The 25223-nt window shown below is 44.4% G+C and overlaps 1 protein-coding gene across 1 annotated transcript in view; it reads right to left on the bottom strand.

The window, feature by feature from the left end:
* The window catches only part of LOC139755605 (nephrin-like), a 152471-nt gene that overhangs the window by 23099 nt on the left and 104149 nt on the right, over positions 1 to 25223 (bottom strand). The window contains 3 exon segments of the mRNA XM_071674149.1: positions 1971 to 2060; positions 2063 to 2092; positions 15312 to 15517. Of these exon segments, the coding sequence (XP_071530250.1) occupies positions 1971 to 2060; positions 2063 to 2092; positions 15312 to 15517 (326 nt within the window).

The following is a 25223-nucleotide window of genomic DNA, read 5'->3' on the forward strand; positions in this document are numbered from 1 at the left end:
GAGAGAGAGAGAGGGTGGGGGGGTAATACTAGCTCTTATGAAGGCCGCTTAGTCATACGTGTTGTCGAGCCTTGCAGCTGCGAAGCTGTGTTGTGTGCGAGGCAGATGCCACCACTATTGGTCATATCTCTGCTGTATGGTGGTAACAAGACAGCACAGCTGCATTGGATATCACATGTGTCAAACCTCGGCGACACCTGCGATTCCTCCAAGCGGTGAGACAGATCAAGACTTGCTTTCATCATCTGACGTAGACCAAACCTTCAAAATGATCAAAACTTATTAGTTGCATGCGAGGTGAGGGAGAAGGGATTTTTTTTTTATTTTTTTTGCAAAGAAGCAACTCATTTTGACTTTTTTAGCGCCTTTTTTTGTTTTTTTTTTTAGCGCCAATGATAGCGCGTGTGATATGATAATTAAGTCCGCCTCATTATTAGTTCAAGAATATTGATGAGAGTCAAAATATTCGGTGCCGTACGCTTAGTATAGTATATATGGAAGGTGCCCAGGGTAATTCATACTCCTGTATCCGTATTTCGCAACAGACATGACAATAACAGTCAGTTACTTTGCAAAGTTTTGATATATTCTGATGAACTGACAGCCCTTAGACTCCATGAAGTGACACACACACACACACACACACACACACACACACACACACACACACACACACACACACAGACAAATGAAAAATATATATAAAAGCACCACAAGGAATATCACGAGTCAGGCGTTCGACGCCCCTCCCTACGTCCACAAGCACCACAGTGTGTGTGTGTACACACGCACTTACACATCTAAGACCATTTCCACACACCCCTGAGCTACACATACGCCTACACATTGCCCGGAACTCGTGGTGTATTTTCCCATTTTAGTCTCGTTAAGGGATCGCCATGCGCCGGAAAGTTTCACAATATTTAAGCAGCCAAAAAGAGAGGGGGGGGGAAAAAAAATGTATGTTGCTGATCAAGAACGAAAACGCGCTCGGGAGGAAAACTGTGATCGCGAGTTTTATGTAAATATACGATTACATTATGTAAAAAATTCTACTAATTAAAACTCTAAGTAGATTACTTTTTTTTTTTTTAAGAATGCTTGATGTTTTATTGTTTTTACATGTATATTTTTTTTTTTTGGAAATATTTATCGAGTTCGGTTGCTGCAGTGGCAACGCTTGGGAAAAATAAGGAGCCATTTAATCCCTTTTTCTTGCTAAACAGAAAATGGTGGTGGTGGGTAGTGTTGTTGGGTGTCCAGGAACAACATAAATGAGGAGCAAGTGTGGGTACGAAGTGCATCCTCCTTTCCATTTTTTTTCTCCAGCTGTAGTTTAATTGATTTTGATGCCCAACTCGATTACCATCTCTGAATGGTAAAAGTTATTATTAAAGAACTTAATTCCATTTGCAATAAAACATTGGCAAGCAGTTCTTTTTTTATGGTAGTTTGTTTAAAAAACTTTTTTTTTTTTATTGAGTTCAAAGCCTTTTTGCTTCCTGGTTTGAATTTTTTTTTAAACCATCGGTTGTTTTAAAGTTATTTTCTAGTTTTTAATCCGAAATATATTTCTTTATTGAATATTAATTCCGTCTTGTGGTTCTTTTAATTGGAGGCAATACACCCAAATTCCTGCACAAGTCCGTATTTTCGTTACGACTATATCAAAAGTAAGGACAATCGTGCAATACGAATTAATGATAATAATAATAATAATAATAATGATAATAATAACTAGACATTGTTAATGAAAATAAAGCCCATGCAATACTCAATTCACAGAGAGAGTTGATCTCACTGAATCTTATTATAATTCATGTGACGCCGCCTTTTACTTGACCCTCTCTGTGAAGCGTCCCTTCCCTGCTTTGAGATCTTCATCAAGGGTCGCGTCTCCTCCCTGCGACACCGCCATGAGGTCCTTCATAAAGCTTCTCTCACGAGACACCCTCATCTATAAGGCTTACCTCCATGGGCGACGCAGGTGAGCTGGAGCGTGTCTCCCTCGAGGTAAGGCCCCACGACGCTCCCCGCCGTCCCCTGGGAGCGTCCCACGTCCCCAGCAGGACAGTCACCCCGTCCGGCGGCACTGCGGAAGAGTGGGTCATTAGGGCTAGGCGTATGACTGACTCCCTAGAGGGTGGTGTGATGAGGGGGATATGATGGTTGATGGGAAAGGGCGTCGAGGTTGACAGTATTTGACATGCCTATACCTTTTCAAGCCCTCTGGTCGAGGAGTCCCTTCTCTAGGGGCTCCAGCAGCTCTCAGGAAGCCGTCCACGCCCACTGGGCGGGATCACAGGTGGGGGGGGGGGAAGTGTGGTGTTTGTGTGTGTGTGTGTGTGTGTGTGTGTGTCTGTGTGGGATGAGCAGGGGGCATCTAATGCGTCCTTGTTCAATGTCTTCGGCATGGAAGCTGCATCTGGAACATGAGGAGCCTTGTGTTGTGTTGAGTCTGTGTTTGTAATGCGTTTGTAATGCTGGAGGGATGAGCGGCGGCCAGAAAGGAGAAGAGAAAGTATAACACACACACACACACACACACACACACACACACACACACACACACACACATCGCTGGAGAGTGTAGTTAGCGATGGTTGTACGTCTGATGGAGTGAGCATTTAAGACTGGTCTTGGGAATGTTGTTTTCTCCTTGTCACGTGACGGCGTGTGTTTGTTCTGTCTGGAAATGTCCTTGTTTTTAGTTCCTTGTCACGTGACGGCGTGTATTTGTTCTGTCTGGGAATGTTGTGTTGCTAAATTCGTGTCGCGTCTCGGCGTGTGTTTGTTCTGTCGACGTCCATTTTGTTGAAGATGGAAGCAGGAAATATTTTTTGTTTGTTTGTTTGTTTCAAGATATAAATTTATGGTTGTTTATGAAGCAATCTGGGTGGGATGGATCTAGTATACGGTTGGGAAACTAACTGATTGCCGAGCATGTTGAGGAAAAATTGTATTGGGTTTTTTCTTCCCCCTTTTTTTCTTTTCGTAACAACACAGGTGCTGAGCTTAAATGATAACTAGACATCCCAATGATTGTTGTGAGTGCCGTGTCTAGTGTGGTTTGTAACACTGTAACGTTTGCCTTTGACACAGTGGATAACCATGTAACGTTTGCCTTTGACGAAGTGGATAACCATGTAACGTTTGCCTTTGACGAAGTGGATAACCATGTAACGTTTGCTTTTGACAAAGTGGATAACCACGTAACGTTTGATTTTGACAAAGTGGATAACCATGTAACGTTTGCCTTTGGCAAAGTGGATAACCATATCACGTTTGCTTTTGACAAAGTGGATGACCAAATGCAGGTGAGGCGTAGTTTAAGGTGGAGCAGACAAGTTGTTCTTGGAGGATACTGAGGGATTCCTGTTCTCCCTTTCAGCATTGGTGCCAGCAAGTGTTGTAGCTACAAGGGCGTTTATCTCGTTTCATAGTCGTTGTGATAACGTCTTCAGTGCGGGGAGTGGGAAGGTTACGCCTGTGTGCGTTGTGTACGTGATATTTACCGCGGCTGAAGTTCTGTTGAGTGGTAGTGGCCTAGACCATTCAAGTGTTATGGGAAGGGGGTTGTCCACCAGGTTAGTCACATTCATGTCCCTCCGTCGGTTCAGGGGAGGGTGAGGGTGGATTTCCTCTGGCGGTGCAGAGATTTTATTTTTGAGGGAGCCAGTGTTATGATTGCGCGATGCGGCGCTGCATGGTTTTTTTTTTTCGTTGCTGGTGTAGGGAGAGACAGAGTGCTAGGATGTGACTGTGAGATCAGATGAATACGAGAGGACTTTCACACCGAAGTCTGTGAGAAAATGTCTTAATCATAGCTATTTCATATATATATATATATATATATATATATATATATATATATATATATATATATATATATTCTAGCCAATTTGTCGACTGACCCGTGGGAAGGATGAACACCTGTGTTGACTGTAGGCCGACTGCCGTTCCCTGGATTCGAACCCAGGCGAGCCCGTGGACGAAACCATAAAGTCAGTCACGCTAACCCCCTACCACGCTGCGGAAACTTGAGAATTTTTTTGTGGAGGCGAAGTCTCTTGTGGGGAGGGAGGAGAGCCTGTCAGGGCTCCAGCGTCCAGACGTGAGGTTGGGTTCAACTGGTTTTTAATGCCTCGAGGTACGCCCAGTACCGCTGGTGTGTCGGACAGTGTCCAATGCTCTGTTGATATGCCACCACTAGTACAGTGTGTGTGTGTGTGTGTGTGTGTGTGTGTGTGTGTGTGTGTGGTAGGGGTGGTTGTGGTTGGTTAAAGCCATCCAGAAAGCGCGTGTGGTAGTGGAGTGGTAATTTGGGAGTCTAAAGCCACGCTTGTGTGTGTGTGTGTGTGTGTGTGTGTGTGTGTGTGTGTGTGTGTGTGTGTGTGGGCGATGATGTGTGGAATACTGAAGGTTGATTCTGCTGTCCATTAGTTTGTTGTTGTTTTTCCTCCCCCGGGGGTTTTGAATGATTGACGCTCTTAGTGATGCGAGGCGATAAGGGAGGTGGGGGAGAGGAGATGAGATAGGTCAGGAGGGAGTGGTTGTAGATATTACATTAACAGGTTTCCACATGTCCGGGATATTTTCAATTGTGTAGACCGGAGAGGACGAAGATTCTTGTTGATATTCGGATTGCAACGGGGAGGCGAAATGTTTTATGGAGAACTCTGATTTGTTGTGTTCTGGGCCCTGCTGCTGGAGGGTGAGCTCTTTTAAACTTTTAAAGAGTTCTGAATGTCAGTCGAGGTGAGGGGTTGCTGATGTTTTGAGATGGATTTTCGTGTACGTGTCTCACGAACGTCTGGTTCAAGGGTGTGGTGAGTTTTCAGTCAGATTCTAAGTTGCACTTCATGTGTGTGTGTGTGTGTTTGTGTGTGTGTGTGTGTGTGTGTGTGTGTGTGTGTGTGTGTGTGCCGGTGTGCAAAAGGTTATGCCTGGCGAGGATGGCTGTGGGAGGTGGTGGGCTGGGAGCCTGTTTGGTTGATTGAGTTGGTTGAGGATGTGGAAACGCCGTTGCATTTGGTTTATGACTGGTTCACCTCTGGGAATCTAGAGTGCTAGTGTTGAGCCAAGCATATATATATATATATATATATATATATATATATATATATATATATATATATATATATATATATATATATATACCTTAACGTTTCTGGCCAAGATTCTTTAATTTCATTCTATCAGTTCCCTTCTCGAGTGGAACTAATCAATGGCCAATTTCTATCAGTGAAATTCTCTTCGCTTATTCTAGATAAAAAAAAAAAGATTACCTTTCATTTTCAGATTATTTGGCGAGCAATTTTGTTCGTTTTCTTTTAGTCGACTCTGGATACCTCTCATGTATTATTTCCGGGTACACATGGTTGGTTGTCCTCAATTTTTGTTGTTGATGTTGTTGAAATATGGATCAGCTGATGCTAATATGTGATATGATCGAACCTTTGCATAATGTGTGTGTGTGTGTGTGTGTGTGTGTGTGTGTGCACGGGAGAGTCAAAATATTGTGTGGTAGCAGTATTGTATAAGTGAACACAATGAATGTTTTATTTTGTCTGGTCTGTAATATCCTTTTGGAAATATATCCTTCCTAGGAGGGACTTGAAAGAAATGATAAACAAATCATGCGGGAAAGAGATGGTAGAAAATTGGGTATTGAGAAGAACATAAAAGGGCAAAAGGTAATGTAAATAAGGTTGGAGTAAGTTGGGAAGTGTCACAGGGTAACGGAGGAGAATGATGAAGACTCGGTAAAAGGGACGAGATAAACAGGTGATAAGAATATGAGAATGAGGAGAACTGGAAGACATATATTATGATCCGTGTCGTAATGAAAGAAAATGGCTAAGGCAATGGATATTGTTCATTAGGTTTTACACGTCAAAAATCGATGAAAAAGAACGAATAGTATGATTGGGGTGATACTCCTCCATTACCTAGCAAAAAGTAATCTAACATAGCATTTATTCTAACCCAATCTAACTTCAAGATCTACACATCTTTCACGATTCAGCAACTATTCAAACTTTAAAGATATACACCTATAAACATAATGGACAAGAACCATGTAAGTACACCATTAGTAACGAATGGTAATAATGCGTTTGTATTACAGAACGAAGAATAAGACGAAAAGAAAATATATATATATATATGTATCAAGGAGGAAAATAGGCAAGAGATATGATCCCTGGTCGACACCCGCGTATTCGACTTCGGGTGGAGTATTAATAAGCAATATCGTGGGGGTGACTCTGGCTTGTCACAGGCAGATGACAGCTAACCCCAGATTGGGACCAGATATCTCCTGCTGGTGTTGCACCCGACGTCAGGACCTGTTTGTTATGATATACGTTGATGTACGAGTATTTATTAGCGCATGCGTGTCGATACGTTTTGTAAGTTTGGACACGTTTGAATGTATCTGCGCGCGCCAAAAAAAGACAGATGGACGGACACATACGAATGCCTGGCAAATTTTTTTTTTTTGATTGAGATTATCATGATGGAAATGTATAAATGAATATATCGCAATGGATAAAAATGTACAGATAATAAAATCTCGGTGTTTCCATTTGCAATATTTTTCTCTACTGACGCCACAGATAAAGAAAGGTATTTGAACAAACTGTTTTGCGATGAAATGTGGGAATAAACGAATGATGAAAAAAAAAGAAAGAAAAACGCCCACCACAAGAGACATTTTCCAGCAGCTTCTGCCACCACACACCTGACACCACAACCCCAACAGATCATCACCACCACCCACCACCACACATCACAGCTCACCACCATCACCACCACTCCACAGCTCATCACCACCACCCCACCCAGCACATCACAGCTCACCACCATCACCACCACTCCACAGCTCATCACCACCACCACCCCACCAACACCACACCTCACAGCTCACCACCATCACCACCACTCCACAGCTCATCACCACCACCACCCAGTACATCACAGCTCACCATCACCACCACTCCACAGCTCATCACCACCACCACCCCACCAACACCACACCTCACAGCTCACCACCATCACCACCACTCCACAGCTCATCACCACCACCACCCAGTACATCACAGCTCACCACCATCACCACCACTCCACAGCTCATCACCACCACCACCCAGTACATCACAGCTCACCATCACCACCACTCCACAGCTCATCACCACCACCACCCCACCAACACCACACCTCACAGCTCACCACCATCACCACCACTCCACAGCTCATCACCACCACCACCCAGTACATCACAGCTCACCATCACCACCACTCCACAGCTCATCACCACCACCACCCCACCAACACCACACCTCACAGCTCACCACCATCACCACCACTCCACAGCTCATCACCACCACCACCCAGCACATCACAGCTCACCATCACCACCACTCCACAGCTTATCACCACCACCACCCAACACCACACCTCACAGCTCACCACCATCACCCCCTACTACGCTTCACAGGTAACCAACCCCATCACACGCCACACCTCACCATCACCGCCACCATCACTGTGCTCCACAGTTCACTACCACCGCAGGTTAACGTCACCTCTCATCACTATACTTTACTCCACACCTCACCACCGCCACCACCATCGCCATATAACCCAAAACATCAGCAACGAATCATTGATTTTTTGATGCATTCTGGGCTACATCCTCTCATGAATACAGACGAACCAATTCTCAGTCCTGCGACAACAGAAAGTAATCAAAAAAGTATAATACAGAGGGAAAAAACACACACACACACACACACACACACACACACACACACACACACACACATATATATATATATATATATATATATATATATATATATATATATATATATATATATATATATATATATATATACACATATATATATATATATATATATATATATATATATATATATATATATATATATATATATATATATATATATATATATATATATATTCTTTTTCTTTCATACTATTCGCCATTTCCCGCGTTAGCAAGGTAGCGTTAAGAACAGAGGACTGGGCCTTTGAGGGAATATCCTCACCTGGCCCCCTTCTCTGTTCCTTCTTTTGGAAAATAAAAAAAAAAAAAACGAGAGGGGAGGATTTCCAGCCCCCCCGCTCCATTCCCTTTTAGTCGCCTTCTACGACACGCAGGGAATACGTGGGAACTATTCTTTCTCCCCTATCCCCAGGGATAGGGGAGAAAGATATATATATGTATATACCCGAAGATATATATATATATGTATATGTATATATACATGTATATATACCCGAAGCTTAAAGCCTGGCGCAAGAAAACGGAGGAGAAACTAGTGTTGGCGAGGCTACAAGCCATGCGGTTCCTGGTGCGGCAGTAATGCTATTAAATCCAAAATTTTATTCTAAACTTTTGCCTCTGGTTCTTGCGTGTAATGTGGCCAGAAATAAAACTGTTGTGAGCACTTGCGAGGTCGTGTTGTTCTCCTAAACATTTTTTTTTTTTTTGTTTTGTTTTTGTTTATGTTGATGTCTTTCTGTCAGTTGAATTTGATAGAAGATGGATAATTTTGAATGATAGATTGAAGCGATCGTACAGCATCGGAACTCTTAAAGATAATGATTTTGTTTTTATTCATAAAGTTTAAATTTTTAGGAAGAAAAAAGAGGTGATCCTGAAGTTTGGGAGTGGTGATTTTGCCAGAGAACTGACAATTATCTCTTGATTCAAAATTATGACAGAACGGGAGACTAATTTTTTTCCCCCGTTTTTTTTTACCATGCGTCTTTTTATGTCTTGGGCTAAGCGCCTTACCCTATAGGAGAAAAAAGAATTATGTAATGAGCGAGGCTCCAACGTCTCTTTTGTCATGGATTTAGAGAAATTCGGAGAAAAGAAATTATATATATATATATATATATATATATATATATATATATATATATATATATATATATATATATATATATATATATATATATATTTCCATGCTTAGTGAAGTCGATTAGGTCATGTTGGCTTGAATAAGATAGGTTAGGTTTTTATGGAGATAATTTAAAACGAAACAAGACCCCAGCCTTATCTAGTTTATTTTCTCGGGAAATAGTAAATACGAGAATCCTTTTTTCTACTTCGAATCCGTCGAGAGATACGAGGAACTTAGCGATGACTTCTACAACTTTTTTCCTTTAAGATAACTCGATTAACAAGCGGAAAGAACGCCGTAAGGAAAGAACATTATTATCCTAAAATGGTACTGTATTACCTTGAACTTCATATACCGATAAGATTTCTTTTTAGGAGTAAAACTTTATTTTCTTTTATCCGATGACTTTACTTTGACGAACTCAGAACTTTTTCGCTCAAGTTCTTGAAATGCGTACGCTAATTTACCATAACTTTTTCCACATTATTTTTTTTTTTTTTGGCATAGATGGCTCAACAGACTAACATACTGACAGGCAGAAAGGTTCGAGAGAGAGAGAGAGAGAGAGAGAGAGAGAGAGAGAGAGAGAGAGAGAGAGAGAGAGACTATGCGAGATACATTTACGAGCTGAGAAGCAGTAACACGCAGCACCTGGCCCGGGGGTGTCTGCCCCCAGGTGAACTAACATCATAAATCCTGGCTCATGACTGTGCTCAACTCGAGTTTAACACAGCAGCAGCAGCAACACATGAATCATGATATTGTCTAAACTTCGCTGGAGTCATGTTCTAACCTAGTTCTGCTGCCGCGCCTTGGGGTTGGCCCTGTAAGATCCTGTTTTCTACTACGACGAAGGCCGCCTAACTCACGACGGCGGCGGCGCTGGTGTGTTTTGTTCTTGGGATTCAGAGGCTGGCCATTGCTGACGGACCCAGATCACCCTTAAGGTAAAAATTCCGTACCATTCACCACTACGGTGATACTTAGCTTTGGTTTCAAGTTCGGCTTTACGTAAGTTTCTCAAAGGTCGCCATTGACGAAGCTGAACGAACCATGTATTTTTTTTTGAGGATCCCACGAGAGGCCAGACGATGCACAAAAGGCCTAAGAACTAAGATCAACATTGAGGGTTGTGAACTTATACCCTCCTGACCTTAGAAATTCTATATCATTCAGTAAAAAAAAACAAGAAATGTCTGCCTCTCTTCTCTTCGAGTCTCGGAATCTTATATATGTTACATTTCCAAACAGCCGGGCGAATGCAACCTAATTAAGTTTAGCGCCTCTAAAACCTAATTTCTCCTCAATTTTCTTTCTGAAAACTCCTCTCACAACTTTCCCGTCTCCTTTTGATGGCTCTATAATTCCAGCACTCAGCGCTAACAAATGCACTTGCAATCACTGTAGCATAAATTGCTATCAGCGTAGCATACATTGCTATCATTGTAGCATGCAATTTATCTTCATACGATTAAGCTGATCTCAAAGATATGGCGAGTCCTCTTCAAATGCCGGAAAGTCTTTCGAGCAGTTGTTAAGGCGAGTATACAAAGGCTTGATTCGTCCCTGAGTGGAGGTGTACTGCTCCCACATCTTGAGCAGGATCGAACTCTTTAAACATATTCACTCGACGGAGTCGAGTTCCAAAGCAGTTTTTGTCTTACCAACTCTCTGTCTCTCTCAGTCTAACCTCAGAGCTTTAAGCCACTTGTCTTACGCTGCAGTGGTGGATCTCTCTCTCTCTCTCTCTCTCTCTCTCTCTCTCTCTCTCTCTCTCTCTCTCTCTCTCTCTCTCTCTCTCTCTCTCTCTCTCTCTCTCTCTCCTACGGATATGGCTCATACTTCTGGTTCTGAGGAGCGAATGCTTACGTGCCTCGCTCATACCTAGACCACGCAACCCCCGGCAATCCATTGCGTCACATCATCGACACAGTACATGTGCTGGCTCACCCTTTATCTACTGCTACATATCTCCATTGTAAATCATTTACAGGCAGAACCATCCATACCAGCAATTTACGGCGACGGTTCTCCATTCAAATACATTTACAGGTAAAGCCATTCAAGTCAGTAATTTACAACTACAGTTATCCATTTGAATATATACGACCACAGCCATCCATAGCACACATTCACAACCACAGCCGCCCGTACCAACACATTCACAACCACAGCCGCCCGTACCAACACATTCACAACCACAGCCACCCGTACCAACACATTCACAACCACAGCCGCCCGTACCAACACATTCACAACCACAGCCGCCCGTACCAACACATTCACAACCACAGCCACCCGTACCAACACATTCACAACCACAGCCGCCCGTACCAACACATTCACAACCACAGCCACCCGTACCAACACATTCACAACCACAGCCACCCGTACCAACACATTCACAACCACAGCCACCCGTACCAACACATTCACAACCACAGCCACCCGTACCAACACATTCACAACCACAGCCGCCCGTACCAACACATTCACAACCACAGCCACCCGTACCAACACATTCACAACCACAGCCGCCCGTACCAACACATTCACAACCACAGCCGCCCGTACCAACACATTCACAACCACAGCCGCCCGTACCAACACATTCACAACCACAGCCACCCGTACCAACACATTCACAACCACAGCCACCCGTACCAACACATTCACAACGGCATTAATCCTTTTAAGCACATTTACAGCCGAAACCTACCATAGCAAGAATTTACAACCACAAACTCCCACCTAAACCCATACCCAACCGGAACCATATCCACATGAAACTCGATCACAACCCAAATATACCCTCATCAACAACCAGTCTCACAAATATCATCGAAAATTATCTTTTATTTTCCTTTTTTTGCATTATTCTTCTAATTACAGGCATCACCGCCGCCATTCCCATTCGCGTTTTCGGGAGCAACGACGTATCCTTCCACCACAGCGATCCCACTTCCCATATCTGATCCTATTTCCAACCCCCCCCCCCCCCCCCCCCCCAGCAGCTGTAGCACCATCCCGGTTGCTTTTGATAAATGAAATTCCCAAAAGCTTTGCCTCCATAATATACTTGCAGGGCAGAACGCTCCTCGACTCACGTAATTTGAAACAAGAACACTTGGGGTTGGGATAGTCACGAGTTGTTGTTATAACCAACGTATTGTTGTTATAACCAACGTGCTGGTATAACCAACGTTTTGTTATAACCAACGTTTTGTTATAACGAACGTTTTGTTATAACCAACATTTTGTTATAACGAACGTTTTGTTATAACCAACGTTTTGTTATAACGAACGTTTTGTTATAACCAACGTTTTGTTGTAACCAACGTTTTCTTATAACCAACGTTTTCTTATAACCAACGTTTTCTTATAAACAACGTTTTTCTTATAAACCAACGTTTTTGGTTTGGCCAGCTCTTGAATTATGGCCTCACCAGAACGCAACTTTAGTAAGATGTAACGCAGCCGGTCATAACGATGGAGTCGGGTGTATATTGGATAAAATAAATTGAGTTCAGTTAGAGGTGTGTGTGTGTGTGTGTTTTGGGGGGGAGGGAGGGACTCTTTTTTTTTTATTTATTTTGATCGCCTGGTGATATACGGCAACCACAGCGAGAACTCACCAAACAAGTTATTTAAAAGCAACACTTGGAAAATAAAAAAGTTGGTTGGGGGATATAAATGGAAGAAAAAATTGCTCCCTGAGGCAGATGTACATGTATTCCTACATGCATGCATGTATACATACAATGACAGAGTGCGCGTGCCTGCATATCCATAATTGTATATGTGTTTGTAAGGAAAAAAAATGAACAAAAACATATCGTGGCCTTGAATATGTGAATTATTTAAATACTTACATATGGCCATGTCAGACGCGCCTACACACGAACATAAGTCATACGGTTACAAAAAAATGAAAAAAAACTGACACACACACACACACACACACACACACACACACACACACACACACACATGTCATAAATAATGCACAGCAATATTACAATGCAGAGCAGGCCTAAAACCATTACACATAACGCCAGCATTCCGTCCTTAACGTATTTATGAAAATGCATACATTTTTTTTTTTTTCGTGACTGTTGCGTTGCGAAATCATTTCTCAAGAGAGAAACTATAAAATGCCATAAACAGAGAGGGGGGCCAAGTGAGGATGTTCCCTCGTGGGCTCGGTCCTCTGTTCTTGACGCTACCTCGCTGATTCGGGAAATGGCGAATAGTATGAATAAATAAATAAAAAAAAAAAAAAATATATATATATATATATATATATATATATATATATATATATATATATATATATATATATATATATATATATTGAGGGAGGGGTGTGACTGAAATCGTGGAGGTTTAGTGCTATGAACATACATATGTAAAAACACATGCATAGGTTTTTGTCTGTGTGACTCATCCGAAATGAGATTGTTAACTATAGTGAATTATGGAAATGACTTTTGGCTTCACACAACCGCTGTAGCTAATTACAAGCGTGTGTATATGAGTCCACTCCGTTGTAATTAAACTTGTTTGTTTTGGTCAGCGCTGGAATTACGGTGGGTGGGATTATTATGAATAAATTAATCATATTACTCTTCCCGTTTTATCAAATATGACTTGTTTTAATTAGATACATATAACCAACCTCTAGCACTTGTGTTAAATGGAGCTCACACGTGTGTGTGTGTGTGTGTGTGTATATATATATATATATATATATATATATATATATATATATATATATATATATATATATATATATATATATATATACCGAAAGAGGACTATTTCTAGGAATTGTGGCCCACACATATTGGTTCTGTAATTTTAACGCGAAATGGAAATACCATTGGAGGTAAAATATTCGTTTTAAGGAAAGACACAGGAATAGAGATATATTTGTCAGGGAAAAATATACACTGGGCGAGGGAAATAATTCATTTTTGAAGGGAAGACACTCGTTTTGAGGGGAAAAATCTGGTATGGAATATATTCCGGTACAGATTGTCTCATGAAAGAAAATACTAAAGCATATGCTTTAACGTCTAAGTCAGAGGTCACGCCATTATACGCAGGGGTCGTACCGTCGTGGTCGTGGGGTCGTACCGTTGTGCTCTAGGGTCGTACCGTCGTGGTCGTGGGGTCGTACCGTCGTGCTCTAGGGTCGTACCGTCGTGGTCAAGGGTGGCACCGTTGTGCTCAAGGGGTCGTACCGTCGTGGTCGTGGGGTCGTACCGTCGTGCTCGAGGGGTCGTACCATCATCGTGCCACCGATGGGCGTACCGACATTGAAAACGGTCGTAACCTTTATGCTTGAGAATGAGGAAAACTATTTTTAAGAGGATCATGAATGAAGCCTTTCCAAGTACAGACAATGAATGAAGCCTTTCCAAGTATAGACAATGAATGAAGCCTTTCCAAGTATAGACAATGAATGAAGCCTTTCCAAGTATAGACAATGAATGAAGCCTTTCCAAGTATAGACAATGAATGAAGCCTTTCCAAGCATAGACAATGAATGAAGCCTTTCCAAGTATAGACAATGAATGAAGCCTTTCCAAGTATAGACAATGAATGAAGCCTTTCCAAGTATAGACAATGAATGAAGCCTTTCCAAGTATAGACAATGAATGAAGCCTTTCCAAGTATAGACAATGAATGAAGCCTTTCCAAGTGTAGACAATGAATGAAGCCTTTCCAAGTGTAGACAATGAATGAAGCCTTTCCAAGTATAGACAATGAATGAAGCCTTTCCAAGTGTAGACAATGAATGAAGCCTTTCCAAGTGTAGACAATGAATGAAGCCTTTCCAAGTAGAGACAATGAATGAAGCCTTTCCAAGTAGAGACAAAGGAGAAACTTCCGAGTCTCGGAACATTGTGATGAATCCCATCTCAATGACCATTTGTCTTCAGGTTTCCGAAGTGCTTTCCTCTGTTAACACAGGTCGGAGGCTGAGATGATTAAAAGGCGAGACGCTTATAGAAGAAAAAAAGCTGTTAGTACCGCTCGAGTGTTGAAGGTGGGAAGGGGCTGGGGTGGGGCTGGGGAGGGAGGTATATAAGTTATTGGAGTGATAAATCAAGAGGGGAATTGCTTAAGAGAGAAAATGGGAGGTGGGGGAAAAAAAAAAAGAAGGGGGGTAGAGAGAAAAGGGGAGGGGGGAAAAGGAAGAGGAATGCTGCTTGAAATGAGGAGAATGGTGTTAGTGAGTAAGAGCGAGTGTGTGAGTGAGTGAGTGAGGACACACACACACACACACACACACACACACACACACACACACACACACACACACACACACCGTGACCAGGGGTCTCATTACGGTTGCTTCCTTACCCACGACGGTCAGGTTGACCCTGGTCGTCTTGGTGGGTTGGAGACGGAAGTCGACCCGGCAGGTGTAGAGGCCCTGGTCAGCCGGGGTCAGGGAGGTCAGCCTCAGCAGCGCCGGGGACGACCCGACCTCCAGCCTGGCCCTCGACCCCAGCAGCTGGTCGTTCGACCACTGCCTTCCTCCCTCGTCCCTGTGACGCTCGTCCAGCCTGGAAACATAAGGATGAGGATGTTATCACGGTTGCCACACGCCATTCGTCCACCCTGACACCATTCGTCCAGCCTGCCACCATTCGTCCAACCTGCCACCATTCGTCCAACCTGCCACCATTCGTCCAACCTGCCACCATTCGTCCGCCCTGATGCCATTCGTCCACCCTGCCACCATTCGTTCACCCTGCCACCACTCGTCCACCTTGCCGCCACTCCCCGCCACCATTCGTCCACCCTGCCCCGCCATTCGTCCAACCTGCCACCATTCGTCCACCCTGCCACCATTCGTCCACCCTGCCACCATTCGTCCAACCTGCCACCATTCGTCCACCCTGCCACCATTCGTCCAACGGGATCAAAACTTCAACATCCTCAAGTAATATTCATAAATATAGCATGATTTCAGGGAATAGAAAAACATTATTTTAATTAGATAAAGACAGCTCTGTTGCTGAGTTAAAGGGATTTACCAGCCGAGGTCACTGAGAGAGAGAGAGAGAGAGAGAGAGAGAGAGAGAGAGAGAGAGAGAGAGAGAGAGAGAGAGAGAGAGAGAGAGAGAGAGAGAGACTTACCAGCTGCAGGACACGTATCAACAGGAAGTGTACCAAGTGTAATGTTATTTTTTTTTTCATCCTCTCCCTCAAAACTCTCTGTTTCCTGGTACTCGTGAGGTGAACATAATGAGCCTTATTGTAGGTGAAGACTCGTTAGATATTCATTATCTCGCTCTAGTTACTCGCCAGGCTCAGTGACTTACCGCCCTGGTGATTCCTTATAATCCTTAACTAACCTTTGACAGTCAGGTCGAAGGAGCGACTTGAATAGATGAACAGAGGGATTGTATTTCTCCCTTGTCCCCGTAAAGGGTCCCTCCCTTAAGGGGTCCCTCCCTTAAGGGGTCCCTCCCTTAAGGGGTCCCTCCCTTAAGGGATCCCTCCCTTAAGGGGACCCTCCCTTAAGGGGACCCTCCCTTAAGGGATCCCTCCCTTAAGGGGTCCCTCCCTTAAGGGATCCCTCCCTTAAGGGGACCCTCCCTTAAGGGATCCCTCCCTTAAGGGGACCCTCCCTTAAGGGGTCCCTCCTTTAAGGGGTCCCTCCCTTAAGGGGTCCCTCCCTTAAGGGATCCCTCCCTTAAGGGGTCCCTCCCTTAAGGGATCCCTCCCTTAAGGGGACCCTCCCTTAAGGGGTCCCTTCTTTAAGGGGTCCCTCCCTTAAGGGATCCCTCCCTTAAGGGGTCCCTCTCTTAAGGGGTCCCTTCTTTAAGGGATCCCTCCCTTAAGGGGTCCCTTCTTTAAGGGGTCCCTTCTTTAAGGGGTCCCTCCCTTAAGAATGCTCACTGGTTATTGTCAGTAATGGTAGGAATATATTCCCATCTATTCCTTAACGAATATTCTTCATCCTGGGTTTTAAACCTGGTGGATATTTTTGGCGTGAGTTTGTACGACGGGATTCACTGTTTGCCCAGCGTGTGCTTGTCGATTCTGTTATCCTTATTTTTCTCTTTTTTTCATTGTATGACGGAGAGAGAGAGAGAGAGAGAGAGAGAGAGAGAGAGAGAGAGAGAGAGAGAGAGAGAGAGAGAGATCCGTGAGGAGTGTTGTCAGGAAGCATCATACTTACACCTCCCGTTGTCACTGGGTTGTCAGACAGCATCAGTCGGCCCAGGAGGAGGGAGTACTACCCACCCGACTTGAGGAGTGTTGAAAGCGATGGCCGGAAACCATCTTTACACCCTCCGCGTGTAGACACGATGTGTCTTTTTACGCTGGGACAGACTGTTTTCCGATCTTCACCTGTTGGCCCGAAATATTCCCCCCCCCCCCCACCTCTCGATATTCTCATCGGGTCTTCCGCAACATTATCTCGACAACATCTTTTCGCGCTCGTTCAAGATCATTCCGTGTGGTAGTGGGGCCCTCTCCTGTGACCTCTCTGACGCCGGCGACGTTGAAAAGCAGAGATGTATCACAACACCAACAGAGGAGGATCACAACACCAACAGAGGAGGATCACAGCACCAACAGAGGAGGATCACAACACCAACAGAGGAGGATCACAGCACCAACAGAGGAGGATCACAGCACCAACAGAGGAGGATCACAGCACCAACAGAGGAGGATCACAGCACCAACAGAGGAGGATCACAGCACCAACAGAGGAGGATCACAGCACCAACAGAGGAGGATCACAGCACCAACAGAGGAGGATCACAGCACCAACAGAGGAGGATCACAACTCCAACAGAGGAGGATCACAGCACCAACAGAGGAGGATCACAGCACCAACAGAGGAGGATCACAGCACCAACAGAGGAGGATCACAGCACCAACAGAGGAGGATCACAGCACCAACAGAGGAGGATCCTCACCACCAGATGTATCACAACACCAACAGAGGAGGATCACAACACCAACAGAGGAGGATCATCCTCACCAGATAATCACAGACTCTCCGTTCTTAGCTTCAAGAGGGGATAACTCTCCTCACGGTCGAGTTATGTCTAACCATAAAGAAGAGGATAAACCTCATCAATATTTCATCATCATAAACCAATAATGTGGAGGTCAGGGGTCGTTAGAAAGGGGAGTGGGAGAGGGGTCGGTGGGGCTTTGCCCAGTGTGTGTGTGTGTGTGTGTGTGTGTGTACACCCAGATCATAACGACCTCGAGAGAGAGAGAGAGAGAGAGAGAGAGAGAGAGAGAGAGAGAGAGAGAGAGAGAGAGGTCGTACTTGAGCGTGGGGGTGGCGGAGGGAGGTCGTCTCTTCTCCCACTGCCGGTATAACAGTCAGGTTTTATGAGTTTGTCGATGGCGCTCCCTGGAGGCTACCTCTTGTGTTTATTTTCCCTTTGTCGGCTCTTGACCAAAAACCTCTAGCCTATTTCCACCCCCCCCCCCTCACTCCACCCCCCCTCCCCACCGCCCAACTCCCAAGGGCATTTTTGGAACCTCGCCAGCCAGCGGTATAACCCCCCACCCCCCACCTCACCCCTCCTCCTCCTCCTCATGACTGCTTCAGAAAGATTTTCAATAGGAATTCCAAAAGGGCAGAATTATGTCTTTGTTTGAGGTTTTGGGTGGGTGGGTGGGGTTGGGTTGGGTGAGGAGGGTGGGAAATGGGAGTTAGCTAAGTGAAAGGGAGGTGGGAGGAGGGGTGTGGAGGTGGGGGGTCACTTTGTTAATTTTCTCTAATGATGACCTTGGATGACCGCCACCTCCAACTGTATACGATGACGTCGCTCATTATTGACCTGCTGGACGAGGAGGTACCTGGTTGTGGATGATGTCGACCTGAGACTTCAAGGATCCAGGTCAGAGGCCAGGCTCCCGTATCCAAGCAAGGGTCGTAAAGTCGTGCGCTCAAGAGATGTACCGTACCGTCGTGTTGGAGGGTGGGAGTCGTGCTGTCGTCCTCAAGGGCCATGGCATGGTGTTGAAAAGGGCCATATCCTCGTGCTCAAGGGCAGTACCGTGATGATCAAGGGCCGAATCGTCGTGCTCAAAGGGCCGAACCTTCGTACTCAAGGGTCGTTGGTCGTTTGAAGGTAATTCACTAAATCTGCATCAGGTTATTCACTGTAATACCCTCTCTTCACTGGACTTCACGAGTGTAAGAGGGAAATAAGTCTGGGAAAGCAACACGGTTGATTATATCACAGAACTCCGTTGACACACCGGCTTTTTGGCCTTAGGCAGTATATGTGTACACACTTATCCACATCACAGTGAAATGATATGTATGTTTGAGATTAATGAAGCCATACATATACATTATGTATATAATACATTATGCATATAATACCAGCTAATTGCACTTCAGGATATATACATCTACGGGGGCAAAGATCAGTTATGATCATAGACAAAGGAGTTGAAAAGTAATTCAAGGATAATCCATCCGAAGGTAACCTGAGGATATATATCTTGTAGTTAATCCGAAGATAAAGATGTTTGATAACATTAAATCACGGGGGTCCGAATCCAGGCCGTGACTCTGGCTTAGGAAAACGCCTCTAAAGTGTCCAGGAGGAACGTTCGAACCTTGATGCGCGCAGGTGTGGCGGGAAGGCAAGACAGGCTGAGAGAGAGAGAGAGAGAGAGAGAGAGAGAGAGAGAGAGAGAGAGAGAGAGAGAGAGAGAGAGAGAGAAGAAGGGGGTATTATTCCAAAGCTTGTCTCCCTGATCGACAATGTGATCATTTCTATCAACTCGAAAGAGGAACGAACACGTCTGCTCGCGCCGGTCTTCATCATCGTACACGACCGTTAGTTATCGTACGCGCCTGGATACCTCTTTTTTGGTGCACTGAAAGTAAACTGTCGTAATGGTAGATTTAGATATGCTGCGGTAGGATTGGCGGGCGTACGGTAGGGGACAGTCGTACGTCAGGGAGGAAAGTATCGTACAAGACATGACAGAACGCAAGACATGCCTCAACCCAGGACATCTCGGGTTAAGAAGATGAAAAAGATAAGAGAGATAAATGAAGGCATTAATCAGGGCTCTGTAGATGTCTGCAAACTCGACAGTTAAAGGTAAAAATGTTTTAGTATGAAGGAAAGACGAGAGAGAGAAATGATTTCTGTGGCTTCGCTGCTCGAGGAAGGAAGAGAAATATCATCACTGTCAATCCTCGTTTGGCTGGTTTCTACAGAAACTTTGGGAAGCATAGTCACGTGGGTCGAGTCTCGGAAATTAGGGATAACACGCTCCATTATGGACAGTTATCGTACACGAGGTGTATCGTTCACCAAGGTTAGTTATCATACACGACGTGTATCGTTCACCAAGGGTAGTTATCGTACACGACATTTATCGTTCGCCAAGGGTAGTTATCATACTCAAAATGTATCGCTCACTAGGGTTAGTTATCGTACACGAGGTGTATCGTTCACCAGGGTTATTTATCGTACACGAGATGTATCGTTCACCAAGGTTAGTTATCGTACACAAAGTGTATTGTTCGCCAGGGCTAGTCATCGTACACAGAGAGAACGAACAGTATTGTACTCATTCATACTGCGCGCGAGGGTTTGTTGTTGAGCTGATGTTCAAGTTATCATACACCTAGGGGGTATTATAAGACTCAAGGGTGAGTTATAATACATTGAAGGTGTTTATCGTATTGAAGGGTAACTTACTGTATGGTAAGTGTGATCATTACATTGTAGAGTAAGCTATCGTACTGAAAGATATGTAAATCACGTTCGATGAAGTGTTATCTAAATCACGTTATCAAACGCAAGAAGAAATTACCAATCTCATGGGGGAGACGACCGTACTTCAAGCTGTCGTACAAAATTAGGAGGTTATCGTACCGTAGGATGGGGGGGGGGGGGACGGAATGGAGGGCGAACGGAGGTCAGGCGGAAGTGTAATAGGGATAACCTAATTACCTGCTCAGAGCTTACGTCAAAATTAAATGGTTTCACTAACATCAAAGGCGGAGAAAACCCTTTCTTCCATAGCATCAGCCTTTGAGAATTTTCCGGGAAGCCATGACGGCGTTGGGGGTCAGCACTTCCTACCTTATTAAATTTTCTTTCTTCCAAAGATGGCTCCAGAGGCGTCAGGGAGGGAGGGAGGGAGCGTGCGAGGAGAAGCTAAGGGAGATATACGTGTGTGTGTGTGTGTATATATATATATATATATATATATATATATATATATATATATATATATATATATATATATATATATATATATATATATATATATATGTGTGTGTGTGTGTGTGTGTGTGTGTGTGTGTGTGTCCCTTCGTACCCCAGGAGACCCATCGGTCATCTCTGGTGCTCCCACAGCGCTCATGAACCACAGAGTCCACCGGTCGGGAGCACAGGTCACAGAGTGTGGTGATGATGAGTGTGTCTGCCTGTGTCGGGAGAGTGTAGGGCAACTGAGCAGTTCAGTGTTCATTGTCCTTATTGTTGTGGTTGTATCGTGTGCGCGAAGGGTCCCGAAATAGGTTACATCGATGTTTGTAATGTTGTGATGGATGGATGGGTGTTGTCCATAACGTAGAAGAGAAAGAGTAACTCGTGTATGTCTAGGGAGTGTAGTTTCAGATGGAGGCATGCCTGTTGGGGTGGCTCGTCAGGGGGAAGGTTGTTCGGTGTTTGCCGGGTTATCTACCGGTGCATGGTGTATACTGTGTGTGTTGTGTTTGTTGGGGGATGGCAGGATGTGTGTTATGGGTTGCTGAAGTGTGAGGTAGGGATAAACTTTTCCATTTCTGTCTGGGGGCTGGTGGTTAGTTATGGAGTCGTTTGGATGAGAAGAGGTCTTGTGCTGTTGCAAGGTATGGAGTACCGAGCATGTTGAAGTGGTTTGTATTGGGAGGATCCTTGTTGCATTTATATAGTTGCAAGGTGTTTTTGTTGCCTTGCAGCCAGTAATTGATCTGAGTCCTCTTTTAGGCGGATTACATCATTTCAACACAGATATTGTAATAATTACTGTAAGCCTCACCTGGTTGGGATACTAGGCAGGTGAGGCGTAGTTTAGGGTGGAGCAGATGAATTGTTTGTAGAGGATGGTAAGGGATTTTCTTTCTTGTCCAAATCTGGTGTGCCATTCAGCATTCTGAGAGAATTTAGCGTGTCGGTTATGTGCTTATTATTTGTGGTGCCGGAGGGAATGTCAAGTGTGATGCCCAGAATTCTTGTTTTCTTTAAGTGGGAACGATTTCACATTGAAGGTGATGGAAGGGTGCGGGCTAGATTCATGTCTGTGTGGAGGGTGAAAGGGTGACTGAAGAATCCTGTGCAGTTGCAGGACATATTTGTTGTGGATGAGCAGCTTTTCCAAGTGGTCTGGCATGTTTGCTGTTACTCCTCTCTCCTCCTCCTCTTCTGGTGTTTAGTAGGGTGGGTGTGGTGGGAATGTGAGGTCGTCTGCATGAGACGACCTGAATTCATACTGAGGTCTGCAGGGGGGGTAATGGGAGGCCATTTAGGGAAGAGAATCAAGAGGGTTCAAGGGAGAACTACTCCATGGGGAAACCCCCCAACTGTCAAGCTTAAGGGTATTTGAAGCTGAAGATGCCCTTGTAAGTGACCCATACCACGCCTAACATCACATGCACTATGTGATCGCACCCTTGATAAGGACGCTCTTGCCTTGATGAAAATATCCCGCCAAATAACATCCTAGTCAAGAACATGCCGCTAAGAACACGTTGGATATACTGTCATCAAAAACCAATAATGTGTCGGAGGAGCAAGTGCTGGTCGGTGAGGGAGGGAGGGAGTTGGTGGGTGGGTGGGAAGGGAGGAGGAGGAGGGAATGAGGCGGGGCTTCCGCAGTGTACCCAAGTCATAACGACGTCGAGAGCGGTCGTGCTGGGCTGCCGGCGCGGGGTAACAGCCTAGTTTCATGGGTTTGTCGATGACGTTTGGTGCTGGCAACAGTGGAATACTCCGCCACGAGAATTTGAATTCTTACCTTTCGCTCTATACTCCACACACTGGGCCGCCGTTATACAGGAAGTGTTTATTACGTATCTTTCTTCGAGCATTTGAGACTCGTTGGTAGTGACGGGGATGTTTAGTGTTAACTGTTTCCAATAAGATATTTCTATTTTTTTTCCCCCACCTCCTCCAGGGAAAATATCCGCGGGAACTATTTCTCTATTTGTGACAGCATCACGAAATATTCCGGGCGGGATAACAGCTTCTTCGTTCGCTGCCTCAAATGACCCCGATGACCTCTCCATCCCGTGATGAATGTTGATGATGGATCCGCAAACGAGCAGATAATACGACAGTAAATAATAATACGAAAATTTACAGACATGATTCACTTTCTTGATAACCAGTATTTATCCCCCCTTTCCACCTTTATAGGTTGTTTAGCGTTCGCTTTAGGGTCATTTAGAAGGGAAACGAGGTCAACTGTCGCCTCCCTAGTGTCGCTGGGGAACCGGAAATAAGAAAATGAAAATGAGATTACGCCGCGAATTTCCCTTTCAAAATAGGCCTTTTACAGGCGGTTCCTGGGAGAGAGGGGTAAGGAAAATCACCATTGTAAACGCCTGAGTTGTAATCCATTATTCATGCTTGTAAATGGAGATGTCACCACGGCTCCGCGGCGATGTTGTTCATTCATTTACAACCTAGCGGGAGGCTAGCTCGCTGCCGGGAGGAGGAGGAGGAGGAGGTGATTCGCTAGCGCTGTTGTTGGCGACGGTTGTGACGTAAAGAAATTCATTGGCAAGTTCTGCGAGGCGCGGGTCATCCCACCCGGCCTTGGGGTTTGAGGGTGGGGAAGATGTCAGACGCTACGCTGGCAGCAGATGACGACCCTTAACCCCCTTGTGGAACGACGGTACGACCCTTAACCCCCAGGAGAAACGACGGTACGACCCTTCAGCATCATGGTGCGACCTCTGAGTACGATGGCCTCATCCCGGACTGTTTTCATGTGGGGCGGTGGTAGCGACTGGAGTGGATGAAGGCAAGCAAGTATGAATATGTACATTTGTAAGTATGTAATGTCTGGGTATGCGTATGTGTGTATATGTTGATGTGTATATGTATGTATATGTGCGTATGTGGGCGTGTAATTTCGTAGAAAGAATCTTGGTGTTACCAGTTTCTACAGATTCCAGTAGCCCAAGCCTGCACTACCAATAGTAGCAGGGAAATGTAAGGTCCTTTTTTTAGTGCGATGTTCTTTGTAGAGATGTTTTCTTTTTTAAAGATACAGCCGTGCCAAAGGTGACTTGTCATTGGTGGGATAGTGCGCATGGACGCGCATTTTCATCTATTTTGATGCTTGGAAATTGGCAAAGACTGGAATGTGATCACAGTTCCTTTCTCATACAAACAAACCAGCAGACTTGGAACCCACCCACCCCCTTCTGTATTAGCTGTTCACAGGTACGTCAAACATTTTTTCCGCCCCTCAACACCAGTTTGTATTCAGCTGTAGCCTGGTGGGGAAAAAAGGAAAAGGAAAGGGTAAGGAAAGAATGGGAGATAACAATTTTGTCGATATTCTGATCAGGGCGAATATGTTGCAGTGAAATAGAGGCTGGACATTTCGGGAATGTTAACGTAGGTAATCCAACCTTTTTGGAGGCTGGGAGTAGATTTATGCTTCCTTTGCTGAAGAGGGAGGAGGAGGAGGAGGAGGAGAAGGAAACGTTCATAAGTGAAGGAAAATAAAAAAATCGGGGGGAAAAAAAGTGTGTAAAGAGAAGTATCAAATGGTGTAGCAAAGGGCACAGGGATAGAAAGAGAATGTGTGAAGTAATGCTGCAAAAAGAAAAAAAGAAAGTAGAATTGTGTAATAAAAGTGAAGATGGTCCAGGGAACGGCAAGAGTATCGAAAAATGCAAAATATATTGTAAGAAAATGGAAAAGGATGCAGACTAGCAACAGTATACCACAGAAAACGGGAGAGGATTTAAAATAGCAGCAGTATTCTGCAGAATATGTAAACGAATGTAAAAGATCAAATCGCCACAGTAAAAATCAGGAAAGAGATGTGAACCAGCAATAGTGAACTCAAAAAGTGAGAACATGATGTAAAACATCAAAAGATATTGCAGAAAATGGGAAGCGAGTGTGAAACAGCTACAGGACACTGCAGAAAACGGCGAAAAGATTAAAAAAAAAAAAAATGCAGTTCTTTACAGTAAATAAAAAAAAAAGTATCAGGGCAAGAATGAACGAGAGAAGAACTTGTTGAGGAATG

The sequence above is a fragment of the Panulirus ornatus genome, chromosome 19, assembly GCF_036320965.1.
Source record: "Panulirus ornatus isolate Po-2019 chromosome 19, ASM3632096v1, whole genome shotgun sequence".
NCBI lineage: Eukaryota > Metazoa > Arthropoda > Malacostraca > Decapoda > Palinuridae > Panulirus > Panulirus ornatus.